Source organism: Vombatus ursinus, unplaced genomic scaffold, assembly GCF_900497805.2.
Source record: "Vombatus ursinus unplaced genomic scaffold, bare-nosed wombat genome assembly UNPS02009205.1, whole genome shotgun sequence".
Lineage (NCBI taxonomy): Eukaryota > Metazoa > Chordata > Mammalia > Diprotodontia > Vombatidae > Vombatus > Vombatus ursinus.
This window is the reverse complement of record NW_020948983.1, coordinates 36,181,953-36,201,154: the sequence shown is the minus strand read 5'-3', so window position 1 is coordinate 36,201,154 and position 19,202 is coordinate 36,181,953. Positions and strand designations below refer to the sequence as shown.

The 19,202-nt window shown below is 40.4% G+C and overlaps 1 protein-coding gene across 1 annotated transcript in view; it reads left to right on the top strand.

Moving 5' to 3' along the window:
* RGMA (repulsive guidance molecule BMP co-receptor a) overlaps positions 1-8,067 on the top strand; it is a 52,282-nt gene extending 44,215 nt beyond the window's left edge. Inside the window, exon 4 of the mRNA XM_027852141.1 lies at positions 4,994-8,067. Coding sequence (XP_027707942.1) covers positions 4,994-5,692 — 699 coding nt within the window. The 3' untranslated portion in view covers positions 5,693-8,067. The remainder of the gene's footprint in view (positions 1-4,993) is intronic.
* Positions 8,068-19,202: the final 11,135 nt, after the last annotated feature.

Genomic DNA, 19,202 nt, shown 5'->3' with positions numbered 1-19,202 from the left:
CTCCCCTTCCCTCTCTTTCCTCTCCTTCCCTCCCCTTCCCTCCCCTTCCCTCTCCTTCCCTCCCCTTCCCTCTTCTCCCCTCTCCTCCTCTCCTCTCCTTTCCTCTCCTCAGTTCTCCCTTCTCCTCATCCTCTCTCTCCTCCTCATTGTTGGCACTGGATCCTACTTTTCAACAAGCCCCCTTCGTGCTGTTACTTGTGGTTCATTCTCTGGCACTAATGTTAAGAAAAATCTCAGGAGCTTGTCAGCCTTCCATAGGACTGTCTCCATGAGAGATGGTGGTTAGAGTCTAAACCAGCCTTTCCTGTTTCTTCCAGGGAGTCCACTGGGACCCAATGAGGAGGCTCCCCCAAGCCTGTGTGCCTGTGTGGGCCTACCAACTGTGGGGTTTGTTGGAGACATCAGGGAGGATTAGAGTTCCTTCAAGTAGGGCTTCCACTCATCTCTGCTCCCCTTTCCCTCATGCACTTCTCAGCCATAGTCTTGCCTCCAAATAAACAACCTATGACTGTCAGCTGGCACTCTGTCCAAACCATGAGATTGTTCTTGGTTTCACCTTTCTAGGTGCAGCAGTCGCCATGTTTTATCACACAAAGATGTTGGTAGCTAGGTGTCACAGTGGGTAGAGCACTGGACTTGGAATCAGAAAGACTCTTCTTCATGAGTTCAAATCCAACTTTAGACACTTACTAGCTGTGGGACCCTGGGCAAGTCACTTAACCCTGCTTGCCTCAGTATCCTCATCTGTAAAATGAGCTGGAGAAGGAAATGGCAAACCATTTCAGTATCTTTACCAAAAACAAACAACCAAATGAGGTCACAAAAAGTCAGACACAACTGAAAAGCAACTGAACAACATTACACATAGATACGGCCTTGCTAAAGAGACTCATCTACCTACTCTGTAGAGAGGAAAGGAAGTTGAAAGGAAATAAAACAGGAAAATTAAATGGACTTGCCAAAAAAAAAAAATGGATGGAGAGGCAGCAGCAGGCTTTGCCATCTTAAAGCAGTAAATCCCTAAGCTTTGTAGCTTTTATCATTTAGAGGCTGCAGTCCTATCCCTTTATACATCCTCCTCCCGCCCCAGTTTCCTCTCCACACATATACACACATGAAAAAAAATCTCCTGGAGGGATGGGGGGGATTTTCCCTAGGTAGAATGTGATAGAATGGAGGAGGAACCTGGTACTTGCTTAGGTTAACTTTCTGCTAGCACAGCCCACAGTCTCAGAGGGTAGGTTTCTCTTCAAAAATTATGACCCTAAGTTTATAACCTTCCCCAACTTTCATTTCTTCCCACTGGTACCCCTTCCCTGATCCCCACCATGATCCAGTAAAGTTTTAAAGCTTTACAGTGGTATGAAAGATTCTGTGGTACACATTGTAAATTGAAAGTAATCTCATATTCCACAGTTAGCTTAGTGCAAGTTAAATCATTAAACATTACCTGCAAGTACTTCTTTTGTTTAATACTTAATCAGTCTACTGACCCCTTCTTCAGATCTTGATCTTTGGGCCTCAGCTTTATTTTTGCCAGACTTTTTGCTTTCTCAAAATGAAATCTCTCTCTTTCTCGGCCCTTTATACCCCACTGGAAAGCGGGCTTGTTTTTGGAGAGAGGGTCCCAAGCAAAGATAAAACAAAGCACTTGTGTGCCATAGGCAAGTTTTAAAAATTGTGGCGCACAGTAGTCCATAATTCTTTATGTTTGAAAATTTTGTTCCTAGTGTTTTATTTTTCACCAAAGTCCTTTATATGCAAATTTACTTTCACAAAGTAAAGGCTGATTTGTTACCGAATTTTCTAGCATTAAAAATACCTATATTTACCTTTTTTTGAAGTTATATTAAGTAGAGTCCTTCATTGTATGCCCTTGTGTCTCAGGACCTATATAATTCTTCATCTTACCAGTCTCCAGCCTTCCTTGACTTTAGGTCAGCACTATTTTCTCAGCAGCCTCCCACCTGATTCATTCAACCAAAAACCTCCCTTAGCTCTACCTTAAGAAATTTTTGATAACCCTTATCTTAATTATGGCCACTAAGCCCCTGACTAAGTTTTCCTGAGTTGATTCCCACCTGTTTTGTTTTGTTTTTGTTTTGTTTGTTTTGATTAGCCCTTTTCTTATTATATCTTTTCATGGTCCCGATTCCTATCCTTGTTCTTAAGGCTTTTTTTTTTTTTTTGTAGGTCCTTTGCCCCACCCCTCCAACTTGGATTAGCTCATCCTGGGTTCTCTTTCCTTTTGATAAATCCCACCACTGTATTTCATTTTTAAAAGCCCCCTTAGCTCATCTCAGCTTCCTCTCTGTTACTACCACTCTAACATCAACAGCCTTACTACTGGCTCACTCCAGAAATTCCATTCCTCCTGGTATCCTGAATTTCCAAAGCCTCCCATCCTAAGCTGGCATCTCTTACACATCCCTCAGATAGTAACTAGTGTGTAAAATATAGCTATCTTTTTGCCTTAAGTCCCACTCAGCCTTCATGAATGTTAAAATTCTTGATTCCACATTAGATTTTTAGCACCAGTACTATTATCTACAGTCAGTTTTTGGAGAGAGGTATTTTCATCATAAAGGCACCCAAGATTCCAGCTTTTTCCCCACAGGTGCTGACAGTTCAGGTCAGTTGTCTCCTTTGGAGTGGGGTCACCTTACTGATAGGAATTTCAGAGAGGCTCAGGCCAACCAGGTTTCATCCAATAAAACTTCTACAGCAAAAAGTCATGGATGGTTTAAAACTGAGAGAGAGGAAGAGGTGCTAGAAAGTAGCTAAAAGGCCTATGGAGTTACAGTAGGTTCTAAGGTAAACAGTTGAGTGCAAGAAGTATCCAATTCTCAAGTAACTCCCAAGTACCCAACCCTAGTTCCTGTTGCTCCTAACCAGTGAATTCCCCTTTAATAAGTCAAAGTTTAGATTGTTCAATTCAAGAAATATTTATTCAGTGTCTATTATGTTCAAGGCACTATGCTAGGTGCTGGAGATACAAATACAAAAATTAAAACTCTGACCTTAAGGAGTTTATGACCTACTTGGGGAAGATACAACATGTATGCAGATAAGTAAATTCAAGGTAATTTGAGGAAAGAGAACATTAACAATTAGGGAGGTGGGGATTTAGGAAAGGATTCCAGGGCAGGTGAGAGCTTAGCTCTACTTTAAAGGAGAATAAGGATTCTCAGACAGAGGTGAAGGGAAAAGACATGTTTTCCCTCGCTCCCTTTGCCTGTCCCTGGTTCAAAGTTCTGTGTTCTAGTTGTCCTCAAACAGAGGGTTTCTGGAGCCAAGAGGCAGGGACTATATTTGTAATTAAGTTAAGCCAGGGAACACAATTCAGGTGTTATTTATGTCCTGAATAGTGGCCACTACCAAAGAGTTAGAGTAGTGGGAGAGGACTGTTCCTTTCCCTCTGTTTAATACATTTTCCAATAGGGTGGCATCTTCCCACAGGATTAAAGAATTACTCAAGCAAAAAACAGCTGCAGGAGCTGTCTGCTACCAAAGCCGTTTAACCATGATAATAGCCAGATGATAGCTACCTTTAATGTTCTAGTCCATTGGCAGAATTGTAGGCCTGAAAAGGAGACAGTGTAGTTAGCAAATGACCACAGTGTGCGCTCATTTACTGTCTCATTATTACCAGTTCTTGCTAAGTGGCCGTAGTGTTTGAAGCTGTGAGCAAAAGTTTAAATTACTGTAAAAACAAAGGAACTATGGTCCCACCCTCAAAGGGCTTTACTTACTGGCATAGAGAGAAAAATGTGTTTTAAAAATTTTAACTAGAGAAATAACCTCGAACTGTAGTAGAACCACTTGAAATTATATTTCTGTCTTCAGGGACCACATAATCTGTTAGGGGTCAAGTGCTTCCTATTGGCCCATCCTACTTAGCATTCTCCTTAAGAGTCTAAGACTATGCCCTGGAAATGATGCCATCTTGTGAAGAGGGAAGGGAAAGCAGGTAGCATTTAGGGTGACCACCTACCTGTATTTTATGATTCAATTAAATATATTTATTTACTAAACACCACGTGTTTATAGAGGTTAAATGATATTTTCCAACCCCCTTGTTTTATAGATGAGTAAACTGACACCCACAAGAGCTGGAGTAAGTGGCAAAGGTCAGATTTGAATCCAGGATCTCTGTACCAAATCCAGTGAATACTCTTGCTTCTGCATAATGGCAGAATGTCATTATTATTCATCTTATTTAGCTATAGCAAGGTATTATTCAAGATACTGACTCTGAAAGAGATATATAGAAATAAATAAGACATGGCCCCTGCTTTCAAGAAATTTAAAATGCGATTAGAGAGAAAAGACCAGTAGAGAAATAAATAAGAAGACAAGACAGAATATAATCGGTACAGCAAAAGTTACAAAGTTTTCAAAGGAGGGAGGTAGAAAAATACAGAATACTTCATGGATTTGTATATTAACCTTCTTCTGGTTTGAGGACATGAAATTCCTTGTTGGGAATTGGCTTGTTGGGTGTCCATGTGAGGGCTTTATGTGAGCAAATTTGATGCCTGTATCATCAAGGAAGAGAACTCAGTTCTGCATGATGCATGTCTTCAGAGGAGAGTGCTGGTAATCTGCCATCACTCAGCATCTCAAAGCTGTAAAAGATCCTAAGATTTCCTATAATTATTCCTCTGCCTCCAAACAGACCCCTTTACTAACACTTTAAGCATACAAGAACCTATCCTGAACAGAGAAAAATCTAACAATCGTTAGTGTCAAGAAATTATTTTTGTCAGATGTCTAATGCCGCGTGTTAAACCCACATTGCCTAGTTCTATATTTGGTGTAACTAGAAGCTAGCAAGTCTCTGCATAATAGCTTTTTTATTCATTTGAAGACAATAATCTTTTCCAATATTTCTTTTCTAAATTAAATAATCCTAACTCCTTGCTTATTTTTGCAAGTCAGTAAATAGGACTGCAACCTTAACCACTTTTCTCCCTTGCTTCCTTCTTGCCAGCTAACAATCATCTTCAAGAATTTCCAGGAGTGTGTTGAACAGAAGGTATACCAGGCAGAAATGGATGAACTCCCTGCAGCATTTGCTGATGGCTCCAAGAATGGTGGTGACAAGCATGGAGCCAACAGCCTGAAGATTACCGAGAAGGTGTCTGGCCAGCACATAGAGATCCAGGCCAAGTACATCGGCACCACCATCATTGTGAGGCAGGTGGGCCGATACCTGACTTTTGCTGTGCGCATGCCAGAAGAGGTGGTCAATGCCGTAGAGGACAGGGACAACCAGGGCCTCTACCTCTGTCTCCGGGGCTGTCCCCTTAATGAGCAGATTGACTTCCAATCCTTCCATGCCACAGAGAGCTGGAGTACCCGGAGAAGGGGAGCCGGCACTCCTGTATCCCCTCCAGACGTCTTTACTTATGAGACAGCCATGGCCAGGTGTAAGGAGAAGCTTCTGGTAGAGGACCTCTACTTCCAGGCCTGCGTGTTTGACCTGTTGACCACAGGGGATGTGAACTTCACACTCGCTGCTTACTATGCCTTTGAGGACGTCAAGAGGCTACATTCCAATAAAGACAAATTGCACCTTTATGAAAGGACACGGGACTTGCCTGGCAGTGCAGCAGCCTCAAGGCAGTGCCAGGAGCTCCTGCTTTCCCTTGTGGCCGTACTGTGGTGTTTGGTCTCAGTGTTCTCTTAGGTGTTTGTTGTGCAACGTAGAAAAGATAGACTTTAGAGTGGGAGGAGAGAGCAGCCCCCTTCCTTGGGAACACCTGTCTTTTAGGACCTGGTCAGAAGGGAGGGGAATGACTAGTGAGTCCTCCAGGGAGCAGAAGAAATCTTCTCACATCTCTGTCACTTGTCTTTTCCCTCTAAAGAGAAAAGATAAGAAGGTAGTAATCCAATAGGCAGGTTGGTGAAAGACTGTTACCTCACGTAGACAGATTTTTGCTTCCTTTGTTGGCAAGGGTAGCGGGCATCACTGCCCACTGCCTAGTTACTGCTCTTAGTAGTGCTACAAGGCTGTAGTGACTGTGATGTTGGCATTTGTGAAAGTAGCATTGTGTTTGAATACTGGGTGGCTGCTGCCACCTGGCCATTTCAGAAATGGGGGTGAAAAAGATCCTTTATTCCCCCAAACTCCTTGCCCCCTTCCCCATAGCATGAATGTGCAAACCACAAGACACCCTGTACTGTGTGGCTCATGGAACACTCCTATTTAGACTCCTATTTCTCAGATCTCTCACACACACACACACACACACACACACACACACACACACACACACACTTTGAATAGCCAAATGCATGTACACTTAAAATGCACTGAAACAGTGGACAGAGATTCACCCTGACATGCACAGGTTTCTGCTGACAGATACACACACACACACACACACACACACACACACACACACAGAGTCTCCTGATCACACTGATGAATACCCCACAGCCACACAGCACATTTATATGCACTCATACATAAACACAGAAATTTCAGAGGTCTTCCACTAATGAGTTTCCTTCCCACATGCATTCTCTCTCATGGTCTGCAGGGGTATAGGGCCCAAGAAAAGTTGGGTTTGAGGAAATCCTGGTGGTGCCTAACTATATGGTACACCTTCAGCAGCTTTCGTTTTGCTCTTTGCTTAACTGGAGTGTGGTGTGTTCTCTGTGTTGGTACATTTTTGCCATCTCCAAAAAATATTTCCTATTTTTCTCTGCTCATGGGTCTGCAGGTGCTAGAGGTGCTAAGAGCTCAAAGAATTTGGTTCTTGTACCTATACAGCTCACCCTAGCTTCCTGATGGCATCCCTAAGTGACAGCGGTGTCATCTGGTTTGACATAGCTCCCCGGAGTGTCATAACAGAGAAGGAAATTCCATTTGCAAACAGCAGAGACATATGACTTGTGTTCTTAGATGTGACTTACATTGTCTCCAGTATACGGAATCCTTTCCATTAATTCTCTCCCCCAGCGTGACTGTATATATGAAGAGATATAATTGGTTTTAAATGTTTAAACAGAAAAAGATGTGTTTACTACTTCTGTTCCTTCCTAGTGTGGTGATGGCAAGTGTTACTGGAGAGGGAGATGTAGAGTAGGAACATAGTAACAGGGCAAGCCATGGAGACACCGTAGTGGATAGGGCCAGCTGGCCTGCCCTGTTCGCCTCCCTTTTCCTGTTTCCTGGCCTCAGAAAATCATTTGTTGCCTCCCTCCATGAAGTGGCAGCCTTTCCTCTGCTTCCCTGTCCTACTGCTGCTGAATTCTGGACCTCAGGAGGGCAGATCAGACATGTCTGTCCAACTGATACCTGCCCTTCCCTTCCCATTGCCCTCCCCAAGCACAGGGCCCGTGGCTCCCTGTGGAGGCTGGAGTAGAAGGACATCTTCCTTGCTGGCCCTTCACAATTTACTGTAGTGGGTGAGGAGAGGAGTAAATCTCTCAATTCCTAATCTCTCAGCCTGAACTTACAGCCATCATCCCCACTTCTTTTATAGAAAGGATATGAGAATTTCTCTAAATGTAGAGAGGTGGCCCTTGAAAAATCTGTGTTGGAAAATGCAGCCTTTCAGGGGCGTCCCACAGAAAAGGCAACTTGGCCTGTGCAGATCTGGGGCTGGTCTCTTAACCGGCCCTCCCCCACCCCCATTCCATAAAACACTTTACCCAGAAGGACTTTCAACATATCAGCCAATAAGCATTGCCAAGGGAGCTATCGACTGCCTTCCTGGAGGCTGTTCCCTTTAGGACCTCTTGTGCGTGGGTTCCATGGGTCCAGGACCTTCCTGGCAGTGAGGACTTGCTTATTATCTCCAAGAAGTTGAGTTCTCTCTGCCAAAGCCACCAAGCATAGCAGGAAGGGAACACCTTACTGCTCATTGTAAGAAAATCCTGTTGGGAGTAAAAAGTGAAGCACTTTATTTTGGTTGTGTTTGATCAAGTTCTGCTTAAAGGTGAAGAAACCTCACCGTGTCCATGTGTGTAAAACCTATGTGGAGTGTCACCGAATGTACATACTGTAAATTATTTATTGATGAGATGATGCAAGTAAAGTTTCGTTGTTCCTTTTCTTGCTCTCTTTTTTGGGGGTTAGCATTTTATAGCACCTTCCTCTTATGGGCTAATTTCATTTCCTATCTGAGAAAAAAAAAAATTTTAATTCATTTCTGTGTGTGACTCTATGTGTGTACCTAAGCACATACGTGCAGAATGTTTATTTTGCATTTTATGTGCATATGTGTATGTGGGGAAAGAGTGTTTGCTCTAACCAGCCAGACCCATGAAGTCCTAACATGACAATCATTGGTCCTTCTTTGAAACTACTTATTTTCTTGAAAACAAACTACCTTTTGAACTTCCAGTGTGAGGCCTCTGCTTACATGAGCTAAAAAAGTACAGTTATTCCTCTGTAGTCTTTTGAGGAATATTAATAATAATAAAATGCTTTATGGTTACAGAGCACTTTACCTATGTTATCACATTTGATTCTCACCAAAATAAATGAGAATAGAAAACAGAAAAGTTTCTCAAAATTCAAGAAAAAAAATCACCTGACATATTTTAATTAAAGCAAAATGAAGGCGGGAGGACTCGAGGAAAAAGGAAAGAGAAATAAAGTTCAAAATTACTTACTCTGATCTGCCCAGTGTTATACCACTGGGTTATGCGCTAACCCAGGTTTTTTTTTTGAGTGGTGAAAGTCAAAGAATATCTTTGTTGGAAGAGACCTAAGAGGTCATCTAATCCAACTCTTGCCACCACACACGCATACATGCATGCATGCGGGTGTGCCCTGTTCAAAGGAAGAAACTAAGATGTGAGTAGGAATAACTGCTTGTCAGAGATTGCAGAGTTTCAAGGAGCAAAGGTGAGATTAGAACACAGTTCTGCCAACTCACAAGTGAAGTGCGTCTTATACCATACCTGCTGTACTCTCTGGCTGCCAGATTCTTCCTCTGATTACCGTTTTCCTAACTTTTCTCCCTGTAATGATTACATGTTTTAGGCCAGCAAACCTAGGGGACAAAACCTCACACCGTTTACCCTTGTTTGAAAAAAGTCATAAAAACAAAGATTTAGAACTAGATGGGGACCTTAGAGGTCAATAAGTTCAACCCCCTCATTTTTACAGACAAGGCAACTGAGTAACAAAGAGGTCAAGTGACTTTGCCGTGGTTCACAAGTAAATTTCTGAGTCAGACTAGACAAGTGGCCCACCAAACAGGTGGAGGAAGGGTGAAAGGTGGCAAAAGGCTAGCAACTGCAGCACAGTGTAAAACTTGAAAGAAAATAGTTAGCTAAGAGGCTGCAGGCATTAGATGGGCCCGAGGCATCTTCTATGAAAGTAGGAGTAAGTTCTTGACAAAATCATTTCCAAAATATGTAAAACTGATGTGCCATCAAGGACTCTTGAAGGTAATTTTAAAGAAGCCTTTGTTTCATAAGCAAATGACACAAAAAAATTTCTATAGCACTTTAGGGTTAACAAGGTGATTTCCTCTCCACTCTATGAAGTGGGGAGTTATTAAGCCCATTTTACGTTTAGCGAACTAAGAGGTTAAGTGACTTAGCCATGACCACAAAGTATCTGAGGAAGAATTTAAACCCAGGACTCCTGATTCCAGGTCCACCACTGTAAAATGCTATATTCCTCGTCCTATGACTGATTACTGATACAGAAGGCTCCTGATTGCTACATGACAACGAAAACCTAGGTAGAAAAAATCTGACATCCTGAGGACGACAAGCCTTCTTAGGAATTCAATCGTGAAGGTGTTCAGTCTTTTCAGTTAGGTCCAACTCTTCATGACCCCGTTTGGGGTTTTTTTTGTCGGAGATACTGTAGTGGTTTGCCATTTCCTTCTCTAGCTTATTTTACAGATGAGGAACTGAGGCAAACAGTGTTTAAGGCCAGATTTGAACTCATGAAGATAAGTCTTCCTGATTCCAAGCCGAATGCACCACTTAGCTGCCCCAATAGTGAAGATTACTTCAAGCAAAAGATCCAAGTAAAGTGTAGATTAGAGAGAGAAAAAAGGCCAGACTGGAGAGAATGATGCAAAGAGGGAAAAGTAATGTTTCTTGCACATTCATTCACTAAAACCATTAGCAGAAATGAGACTATTTATCAGTGATTTAATTGAAATTGAATATGTTCTTAAAGGAGCTTGTGGTCCAATTAGACTATAAGCATGGATAGATTTCCAAAGACCAGAATCCTGAGAAGCAAGAGTTTAAAGTGGACAAAATATCTCCAGTTCACAATGAGGAGAAAATGCTATAGGCCCCAAGTAAGAAAATGCCCTTGGACTGGAACTTTATTAGAACCAGCAATTTAACCATGGAGAATTATAACCACCATTCTAGTCAAACTGGGGAATTTGCATTTTATCAAAAATATGTAATAAAATACTCTTAGCTAAGTAACTGCCCTGAAAGATAGGCCTGTGTGTCTGTGTGTGTGTGTGTGCTATACCCTCAGCTTATAAGAAAAAACAAGACAGCAGACATTTTTATCTTTACAGACCTATGCAGAACCTGGCATGGTGCTTTGTACAGAGTAGGTTCTTTATAAGTACATGTTGAATGAGCAAATAAATGCACTTAGCAATATTGGAGGAAGAAGCATAAAAGACAATTTCTATTCAGTGTCCTGAATCCCATACCATACAATGAGAACTCTACAGGTAACAATATTTGCCTAAATTTCCTTATCTATAAAATGAGCTGGAGAAGGAAATAGCAAACCACTCCAATATTTTTGCCAAGAAAACCCTAAATGGGGTCATGAAGAGTCGGACATGACCAGAAAATGACTGAACTGAAGATAAAGACATAACAAGAACATATTTGACAACACTAAGAAAACTCATAGAATCCACAGGAAAAGACCTAGTGTTTATAGTAAGCTTAAAACAATATATGTAGGGAAAACATATTCCAACTCATTAAAGTTTGGCACTGAAATTCACTTTCCAAATACAGGTAAGTTGCTGTCACTACTGTTTCGTGATCATGGACTGCCTAGATCATCTTCAGTGCCTAGAAATATGTGTCGGGAGCCTAGAAAAGAATTTTGGATTAATCAGGACTAATTCCCTCAGATGCCACTGCATTCCTTTTGTAAGCAAAGAACATCCCAGGGAGTCCAGGTAATTATCCAGAGAGGTGTCTTTTAAGGGAAGAGATATCTCTTTTCAAAGAAAGAGACATATAGTTTACTATTTGTGATGATAATGTGAATTTTGAAGATGATGTTACTCTATAAGGGGTTTTGGTTTCATACCATATTTAGCATTTTATTGTTTCTAATATTTTTAAGGTCAGTTCTACCACTTTAAAAGTTCTTGTAGACAAGTTGGCATGAAGATATTAAGTTGAATGTAAACTGCTTGAGGGCAAAGACTTTATTTTTTGCCTTTGTATCCCCATGACTTAGCACAGTGCTTGCATATAGTAGGTGTTTAATAAATGTTTGTTGAATTGAATGGAATGTTACAGAGAAGGCTTTCAAAAATAACTAAAAACCAAAGTCAGTTTTAAAGTAATTGCAAACCTTTGATCATAGTCAATTGAACATATTAAGGGCAAAAAACCATTATACCAGAGAACCCCTTACTTGATAATTGTACAGGACTTTGAGAGGCAATGGAGTGTACGGAGGAAAGAGATATAGTTCAGTTCCCAGTTCTGATACCTATTGGCTAAGTGCCTCAGGGCAAGTAACTTTATCACTCTCAGCCTCAGTTTATTATCTGTAAAACAAGGATAATACTGATGTTATCTACTTCACACAGTTGTTGTGAGGACAGCAGTGTTATATAAATATGGTGTTAATGTTACCATTATGAAAAAATGGATGGAAAAATCTATACCCAACCTATGACAATGAAAACTTAAAAAAAAAAAAGCAATCATGTTATTGGAAGCACAGTTATTTAACATGTCAAAGAGCTCCCTAAAACAAATATGTAACTTGCTTCAGAAGAAGCATCTGGGTCAGAGAAACTTCACAGTCATATGCCCTGCTCTGTTTTAAGAAACCATTGTGATCTAACAAAAAATCTGATGAGAAGAAAAAGAAGAAAACTTGGATCTCAGAAACGAATTGAGTCTTTTTTTTTTGAGACAGTACAGACTCAAACATTCTCTATCAAAAGTGAGCAAGACAGAGGGGACAAATTCAGAAAAAGAAGGTTAAGAGCTACAAATGAAAACAAATAGCATATGCATTCATTTCAATTCAACAAATACTTGATGAATGGGCATCACCATGCAGGCTTTCTGCCAATCACATCCAATTCAAAAAGTGTTTCTTAATTACTTAGTGCCAGGTTCTTAATATACAAACGATAAGAAGAAAAAAAAACAGTCCCAGTCTCAAAAAGTTTAAATTTTTCTTGGAAATGCAATATGTGTATTTAACATTCTTACTGGTCAGTATTCTAGGACACTACAACTGCCATCTGTCGCTAAGTTATAAACAGCTTCTAACACTGGCTTATTGCATACTAGGTTTTCAATGCAGAATCAAGGCTAAGGAAAAAAAAAACCTGATAGAATATTTCCATCTGAATCAGCATAAATTGTGATATTTTTCATATCCTTAAATGAAATCAAAAGCATGAAGGCAACGTGGCAAGAAGCAGTTGTGTTAAGGATGAGGTTAACCATTATATTAGGCCAAGATCAAGGTGCCTCACAAAGTATTTTGTATTCCCAGTTACAAGAAGTTAGACATGTCATAGAATTCAAAAAGCTAGAAGGGATGACAGGACTCAACTGATTCAGTTCCCTCATTTTAGAGATATAAATTTCAACTCTGAAAGTTGTAATGACTTTCCCAATGCCACCAAGACTAGTAAAGAACAGACCCAGGGAACTGAATTCAAGCCTCTAATTGTTCTGTTAAGTTCTGTACCCAAATTTTCATCTCAAGATGACTTCCTTCCTTCCACTCAGTAGGTTTGTTTCTGGGTTGTTTTGCCTGGCCATGTAAATTAATATGAATATTAGTCTCCGAACAAAAACATTTAGCAAAGTAAACTCAATTCAATGAGCATTTATTAAGCACTTTGTCATATTGAAATTAAGGTAAACTGAGGCACAAAATTCAGAGCATGTTCAATGTATTGATAAGGCTAGGAATTACCAATAAAAGGGTTTTTAATTCCTCAGCAAGCTAAAAGACAGAATGAGGGCTGACAGATTATTTTTATGGACCAAAGGAGAAGCATCCAAAGAAAAACCCTAGAAGGCAGCATCATAGATGGGGAAAACAATACGATTGGTTTCAAAGTCAGAAACATCACGGGGGGGGGGGGGAACAATATGATTGGTTGGAAATCGGGAATGCAGGGCTAACAACCACCTCTCCTTCCATCTTGTCACTTTGGAAAGCTTATTGGTGGTGTCCACCTGCTTGAGCAGTTAGTGTCACAATAATAACAGACCAGACGTTCTTGAAGATCAGTGTTGCAGAGGTAACAGATCAGACTCCCTGGCATCCACCTTCATCCTTGAAGGATAACAGATTTCCTTGACACAAGAATAGAAAAGTGATTAGCAGAAAAGCTGAACTTTCAGACTTAACTCAGAGAAAAATAAAATGTGACTTAGGTAGTTACATAACATGTTAGTAGTGATACAAAATGAAATCAACGACAAAAATGGAGACAATATCAATTTGTTTTTCTCAATCTGCTGTATGTTAGGCACTGTGCTGAGCTCTAGGGATACAAAAAAAAAAAAGGCAAAAGACAGTCCCTGCCCTTGAGGAGTTTATAATCTAATGGGGAGTCAGCATGCAAACAAATATATATGAAGCAAGCTATAAAATGGATATATATCTGGAATTAAGAAAGGTTAGGGAAGGCTTCCTGTAGGAAGTGGGATTTTAGTTGGGACCTAAAGGAAGCTAGGGAAGTCAGTAGTCAGAGTGGAGGAGGTAGGGTATTCCAGGTATGCGAAGCAGCCAGAAAGAGTGCTCTGGATACTAGAAATATTGAATAAGATACATTGTTCCTGGAACAGTCAGGAGGACAGTCTCACTGGTTCAAAAAGTATGTGTTGGGGAGTAAGGTATAAGAAGACTCTGATGGGTAAGATATATAATGTATTTATTAATACAGTAATTAATATTAAATATTAATGGTTATTAATATAATAAACATAATTAGATGTTAATGCAATACTAATTGTATTATATTTATTATCTATTGTGTTGTGTCATAATATATAATATGTGGTTATGTTAATTATATACACAATTATATATCATATCTATAACTACATAGAGATGGATATCTATTAATGCATATATGCATACATAAAAAAAATTCTAAAGAAAACTAAATGGCAATTTCTTGGGGAATTACCCAACGGTTCTAGATTGTCTTTGGCACTCTCCTCCCTGCCTGCTCCACCAATGCCCATTTGAGTAATTGAGAGTTCCACTGTTACCTCTTAGATCAGTGTTACAGTCACAATTGTGATGGTCGTTGGAGCTAATCATAGAAGGGGAACAAATCAGGGGAAATGAAAAGTATCAAGAGCCTGACAGAGAGAAGAGATGTAGTCCTTCAGCCCCACAAGTCAGGGAACAATAGATGGTGTTAGCCTCAGGGGAGTAGCCTGAACACGAACACATTTCTGTTGTGTATACATTGGCTAAGTCCTGAAAGTTCCAGTCTTTTGAAGCTCAGCATAGTGCCCTGGTATCAAGAAAATAGTTTATCCTATTACAGATCTGCCTTCTTAGCTCCTCAGACAATCACTTACAAATTGAAACTTTAGAGACGCCACAGAGCACAGCAGCAGAAATGTGATCATTTCCTGTGAGTATCTGGTCCCAATTGTTCTTCTTGGCCACTCCCTACCAAAACCTTGTGAAGCAGCATAGGGACCCCACTATCCTTTAAATAATAATGTTTCCTTCCCATTTTAATCAAAGCAAATTACCTGATCACTTGGCAGGTGATGGGATTCAGGCTTCCCTACCAATCAAACAAGCAGGCAGGTGGCTTGCAAAAAATGAGAAGAGGCCAAACTTGTCTTCCAATAAGGCTGGTTCTGGTCACTATGAGTGATTGCCTCCAACCCTTCTGCTACTTTCTGGAGAGCAAGGTGATTGGAACAGGACAGGAAAACAAGGACCATTTCCTTCCAATAGGGTAATTCCCTCCCCTTCCAAGGGATGTAAATTGTAACCTAGTTTTCTAGGCTTCACAACTAGAGTCCAGGTAGGGTGAGTAGCCAAGCAAGAGCCCTGAAGAATAGGATTAAAGATCAAAGTCTCACCTTTGACTGTCCTGTAATATACGTGCGTGTGTTTCATGACTTTACCTGAGGCCAGTTTTAGGAGAGAAAAGATGGTATGATTTTTGGGGTGCTGATAAATCCTCCCCACCAAAAATTCTCCAACCTACCCTTCCATCCTTTAAGTGCCTTCTTAAGAAAACTGCAAATGTTTGAGAAGGTTGTGCTTAGCATTAGTGGATGGATCATCCGCAGGGACATAACCGAAGATCTAGCAAAGTGAAAAGCATTGTAGTATCCTAGTTAACGTGGCAAGTTAGTTAATGTAGTAGTAGGAATTAGTGTATTTGGTGAATATTACTACCCATTGTCAAATATATCTGGGTCCTAGAAGAAAGAAACTGAGAATCTGCATTTTGATTGGAAGAAAGAAAAGCGTAGAATTGCGTCTAGGGCTGGTAGGAGACTAAAGTGTGGGGGCTAATGGGAAAGAGGCCCCATAGTCAATCAAGTGTAAAATGAAAACAATAGGATTAGAGATTTCAAATTGAAAGGGACCTTAGTGGTCACCTTATCCAATTCATACATTTTATCAGTGAGGAAACTACAGTCACATGGGTAGTAATCAGAAAAGCCAGAATTCATCCCCTTTCTACTGCACTACATGTCTAAGGAATATGGTACCAAAAGGGCTTGAGAAGGACGGGAGAGCTTGAGACTTGTGGAAAGCTGACTAAGAGAAGGGGTTCTTGGAAACAGAAGACAGACTTCAATGAGCTCACGGCTCTGCCTATGAGCAGCCCTGCTCTGACCTCCTCTTTCGCCAGTTCCTCAATACTTGCCCCACCTCTCCAGGCCCTCTCTTATTGTTACAGAAAGAATCCTATCTAGTGGTACTGGAAACCAAAGATGTATTAATGCACAGAACAAGCACCAGCAGTCTCTGATCTGTCTAGCTGTGATGAGAACTTGGTGGACTATTAAACCCAGAAAAAAAACAATACCCAACTAGTGTCACCAGTTATTTTACAAAGACTGACCCCATCATTTCCAGTATAGCATTATTCCCAATCTTGGGAAATTTTTGAAGACTCTGACAGCACCCATACTGATCCCCTACCAAGATCATCCCCAGGCTGTCCTCCCAGGATGGGAATGCTTTACTAGATCAGATTGCAACTTCAGTGGCTTGCCATGAAAGGTCACTTTAGCAATGGTCCAAGGGCTCATACTGCAGGGAGGAAAGTGTTGGATTTTATGTCAGAAAACTTAGGTTCAAATACCAGTTTACTAACCAACCACTATTACTGTAGGCAAATCAGTCTCTGGGTCTCAGCTTCCTCATCCTTTAAATGAGAGAATTAGACTAGAAGAACTCCCAATTCCCCTTCCATTTCTAAATCTGCAACATAAAATCCATGAAGACATTTAGAAAAATTGGGGCATAAAGTTTATCCCAACTTTACTACTATCTAGTATCTCAGCAAACTATAGTGCCTGTAGAAAAGAGCTGGTAAGGAGAAATTGAACACTGCCCACCAAGGAAAGCACTCTTCTGAAAATCTTTCCCTCTCCTCCACCTATTTTTTTTTTTTTATTTTCTAGCTAACGTTGCAACTCAATAGGGATGACTGGATCTCACGAAAGATAATTTCTTGGATACCAGACTATTGGGCAGTTTCCTGGGGGAACAGTCGGCTGTTACTTGGGATTACCCTGTCACCTACAGTTGCTCAGTGAAATGGGTGAAATGGGAAAAGGTACGCATTATCCTCTGGGTCGCTAGGGATGGGTATCCATTGTTCTGGATCTTGGAAATTTAAGTAGGACTCTCTCTCTCTAGGTCATATATAGCTTTCCTCTGAAAAATGGACAGAATATCTGTAGGATAGCATCATGAAATTGTGGTGAGATGATCCATATACCCAATAAGAAAAACTAAGTTTCTGCTTCAAGAATATGAAATTTTCTTAAGTGCTGTCTATAAAACAACAGAGGGAGCACATCAAATACGGAACACCACTTATTCCTCTGTGCTCCATCTGTAGAGAAGGGAGGGAGAGGATTAAGCATTATCTAAAGGGCTTCTAGCTGTAAGATGGGTTGTTTTTTAGAAATTTGCTGCCCTCTAGAGGGTTGCTGTTAAAACAGGATGAGACAAATCTGATCTCAAGGACTTCTCAGGTTTGGTTAGATCCTGGGTGACCTTAGCATTCATAAGATGATAGGATCCCAGATATATAGTTGGAAGGGACCTCCGAGGCCATGTAGACCAATCTCTTCATTTTAAAAATGAAGAAACTGAGGCCCCAGGAGGTTAAGTGAGTTGCCTAAGGTCATATGTGTTGTAAGCATAAGAGATGTACGAAATTTTAATCCAGGTCCTCTGACTCTGACACTCCAAGTGTTTTTCCACTGAGTTCTTTATAGCCTCCTGCATAGGTGGCGACCAAGGATGTAATCATATTCAGGCTTCTCCTTCCCTAAATTACTCATCCTTTTTTCAAGGCATTATTTTTCAGAGTAACATTTGCTAATAGAAAATGAGATAAACAAAAAAGCAATTCACTCTAAACACCAGATGTTAACAGGAAGTGAGATGCAGGAATAGGGAAAGTCAGGAATGTTATACTTATTCTAGTCCCGATGTTAGTTCATCAAGGGAAAACTTGTTGAAGACTGGTCCATCAGGGTGAAATGGCTTGAGGAGTACACCTTTCAGGTGATTCAAAGTGATAAGACTTTCTGTTTCTTAAGTTTCTCTCCTCACTCAGAGTCCATGGCACTGCCTTTTTCCTCTTTCTTTCTGTCTGATCTCACTTTCTTGATCTCTTTTACTGTCTCATCTTTTCCCACCACACTCTCTACCTACCTTTCTTGTTTTCCAGAAGAAACTGAAATCTGATGATCTAGGTGAGTGGCAGGTTCAGAGTGCAAGTCTGATCCCATGTGCCCCTTTACTCAATAATAACCAGAGGTTCACTTTCATCTCCAGTATCAAACATAAAGGCATGTCTTTGGCATTTAAAGCCATTTACAACCTGGACCTTTCTACCAGTCCAGTGTTCTTACATTCTTACATTCAAGATGTTCTCTTCTTCACAGACTCTATGATCCAGCCTTATTGGTGTTCCTCCCCAAAACTTATTCTCCTCACTCCCTGCCTTTGCTTTCTAGATGCTTGTAGCATTTTTTTCTTTGACCTGAAAACTCTGGATTTTGGCCATGACATTCCTGGAAGTTTCCATTTTGGGGTTTCTTTCAGGAGGCAACCTGAAATGGGTTCTTTTCATTTTCACTTTGCTCTCTGATTGTAAGATATCTGAGCAGTTTTCTTTCATAATTTCTTGAAATATGACATCCCAGCAATGATTCTTTAATTATCTCTCTTTGATTTTTTTCCAATTGAGATGGCTTACATTTTTCCTTCTTTTTTTCAGTCCTTTGACCTTATTATTTCTTGTCATCTTATGGAATCATTAACTTCCATTTGGTCTATTCTAATTTTCAATGAACCTGTTGCTTGGGTAAAGTTTTATACCTCTTGTGCTAAGCTGTTAATTCTTTTTCCAAGTCATTCTTTCATAGCTCTAATTTATTTTCCAATTCTTTTCTCTAGCACTATCATTTCATTAATGAAACCACTCTTGACTCTTTTTTAAACACTCACTTCATTTCTCCCAGGAATTCTAGTTGAACTGGTATCCCAACTATGTTGTTATTGTTATCATTGTCGCTGTCGTTGAAGCTTTGTACATAGATGCTTTGTAGTCATTCTCTTCTATTTTTTGTGGTTTAGCTCATTATAGTGAGGCTCTTTTGTTTGTTTGCTCTTTTTTCTAGCCTTACTTCCCAACTTCAAACTTTCTACTTGGGGCATGTTTTATGTACTTGCGGAGGGAACGTCAGGGCCAGATTTGGTCCTGTTTTGTGTTCTCTTGGGTTCT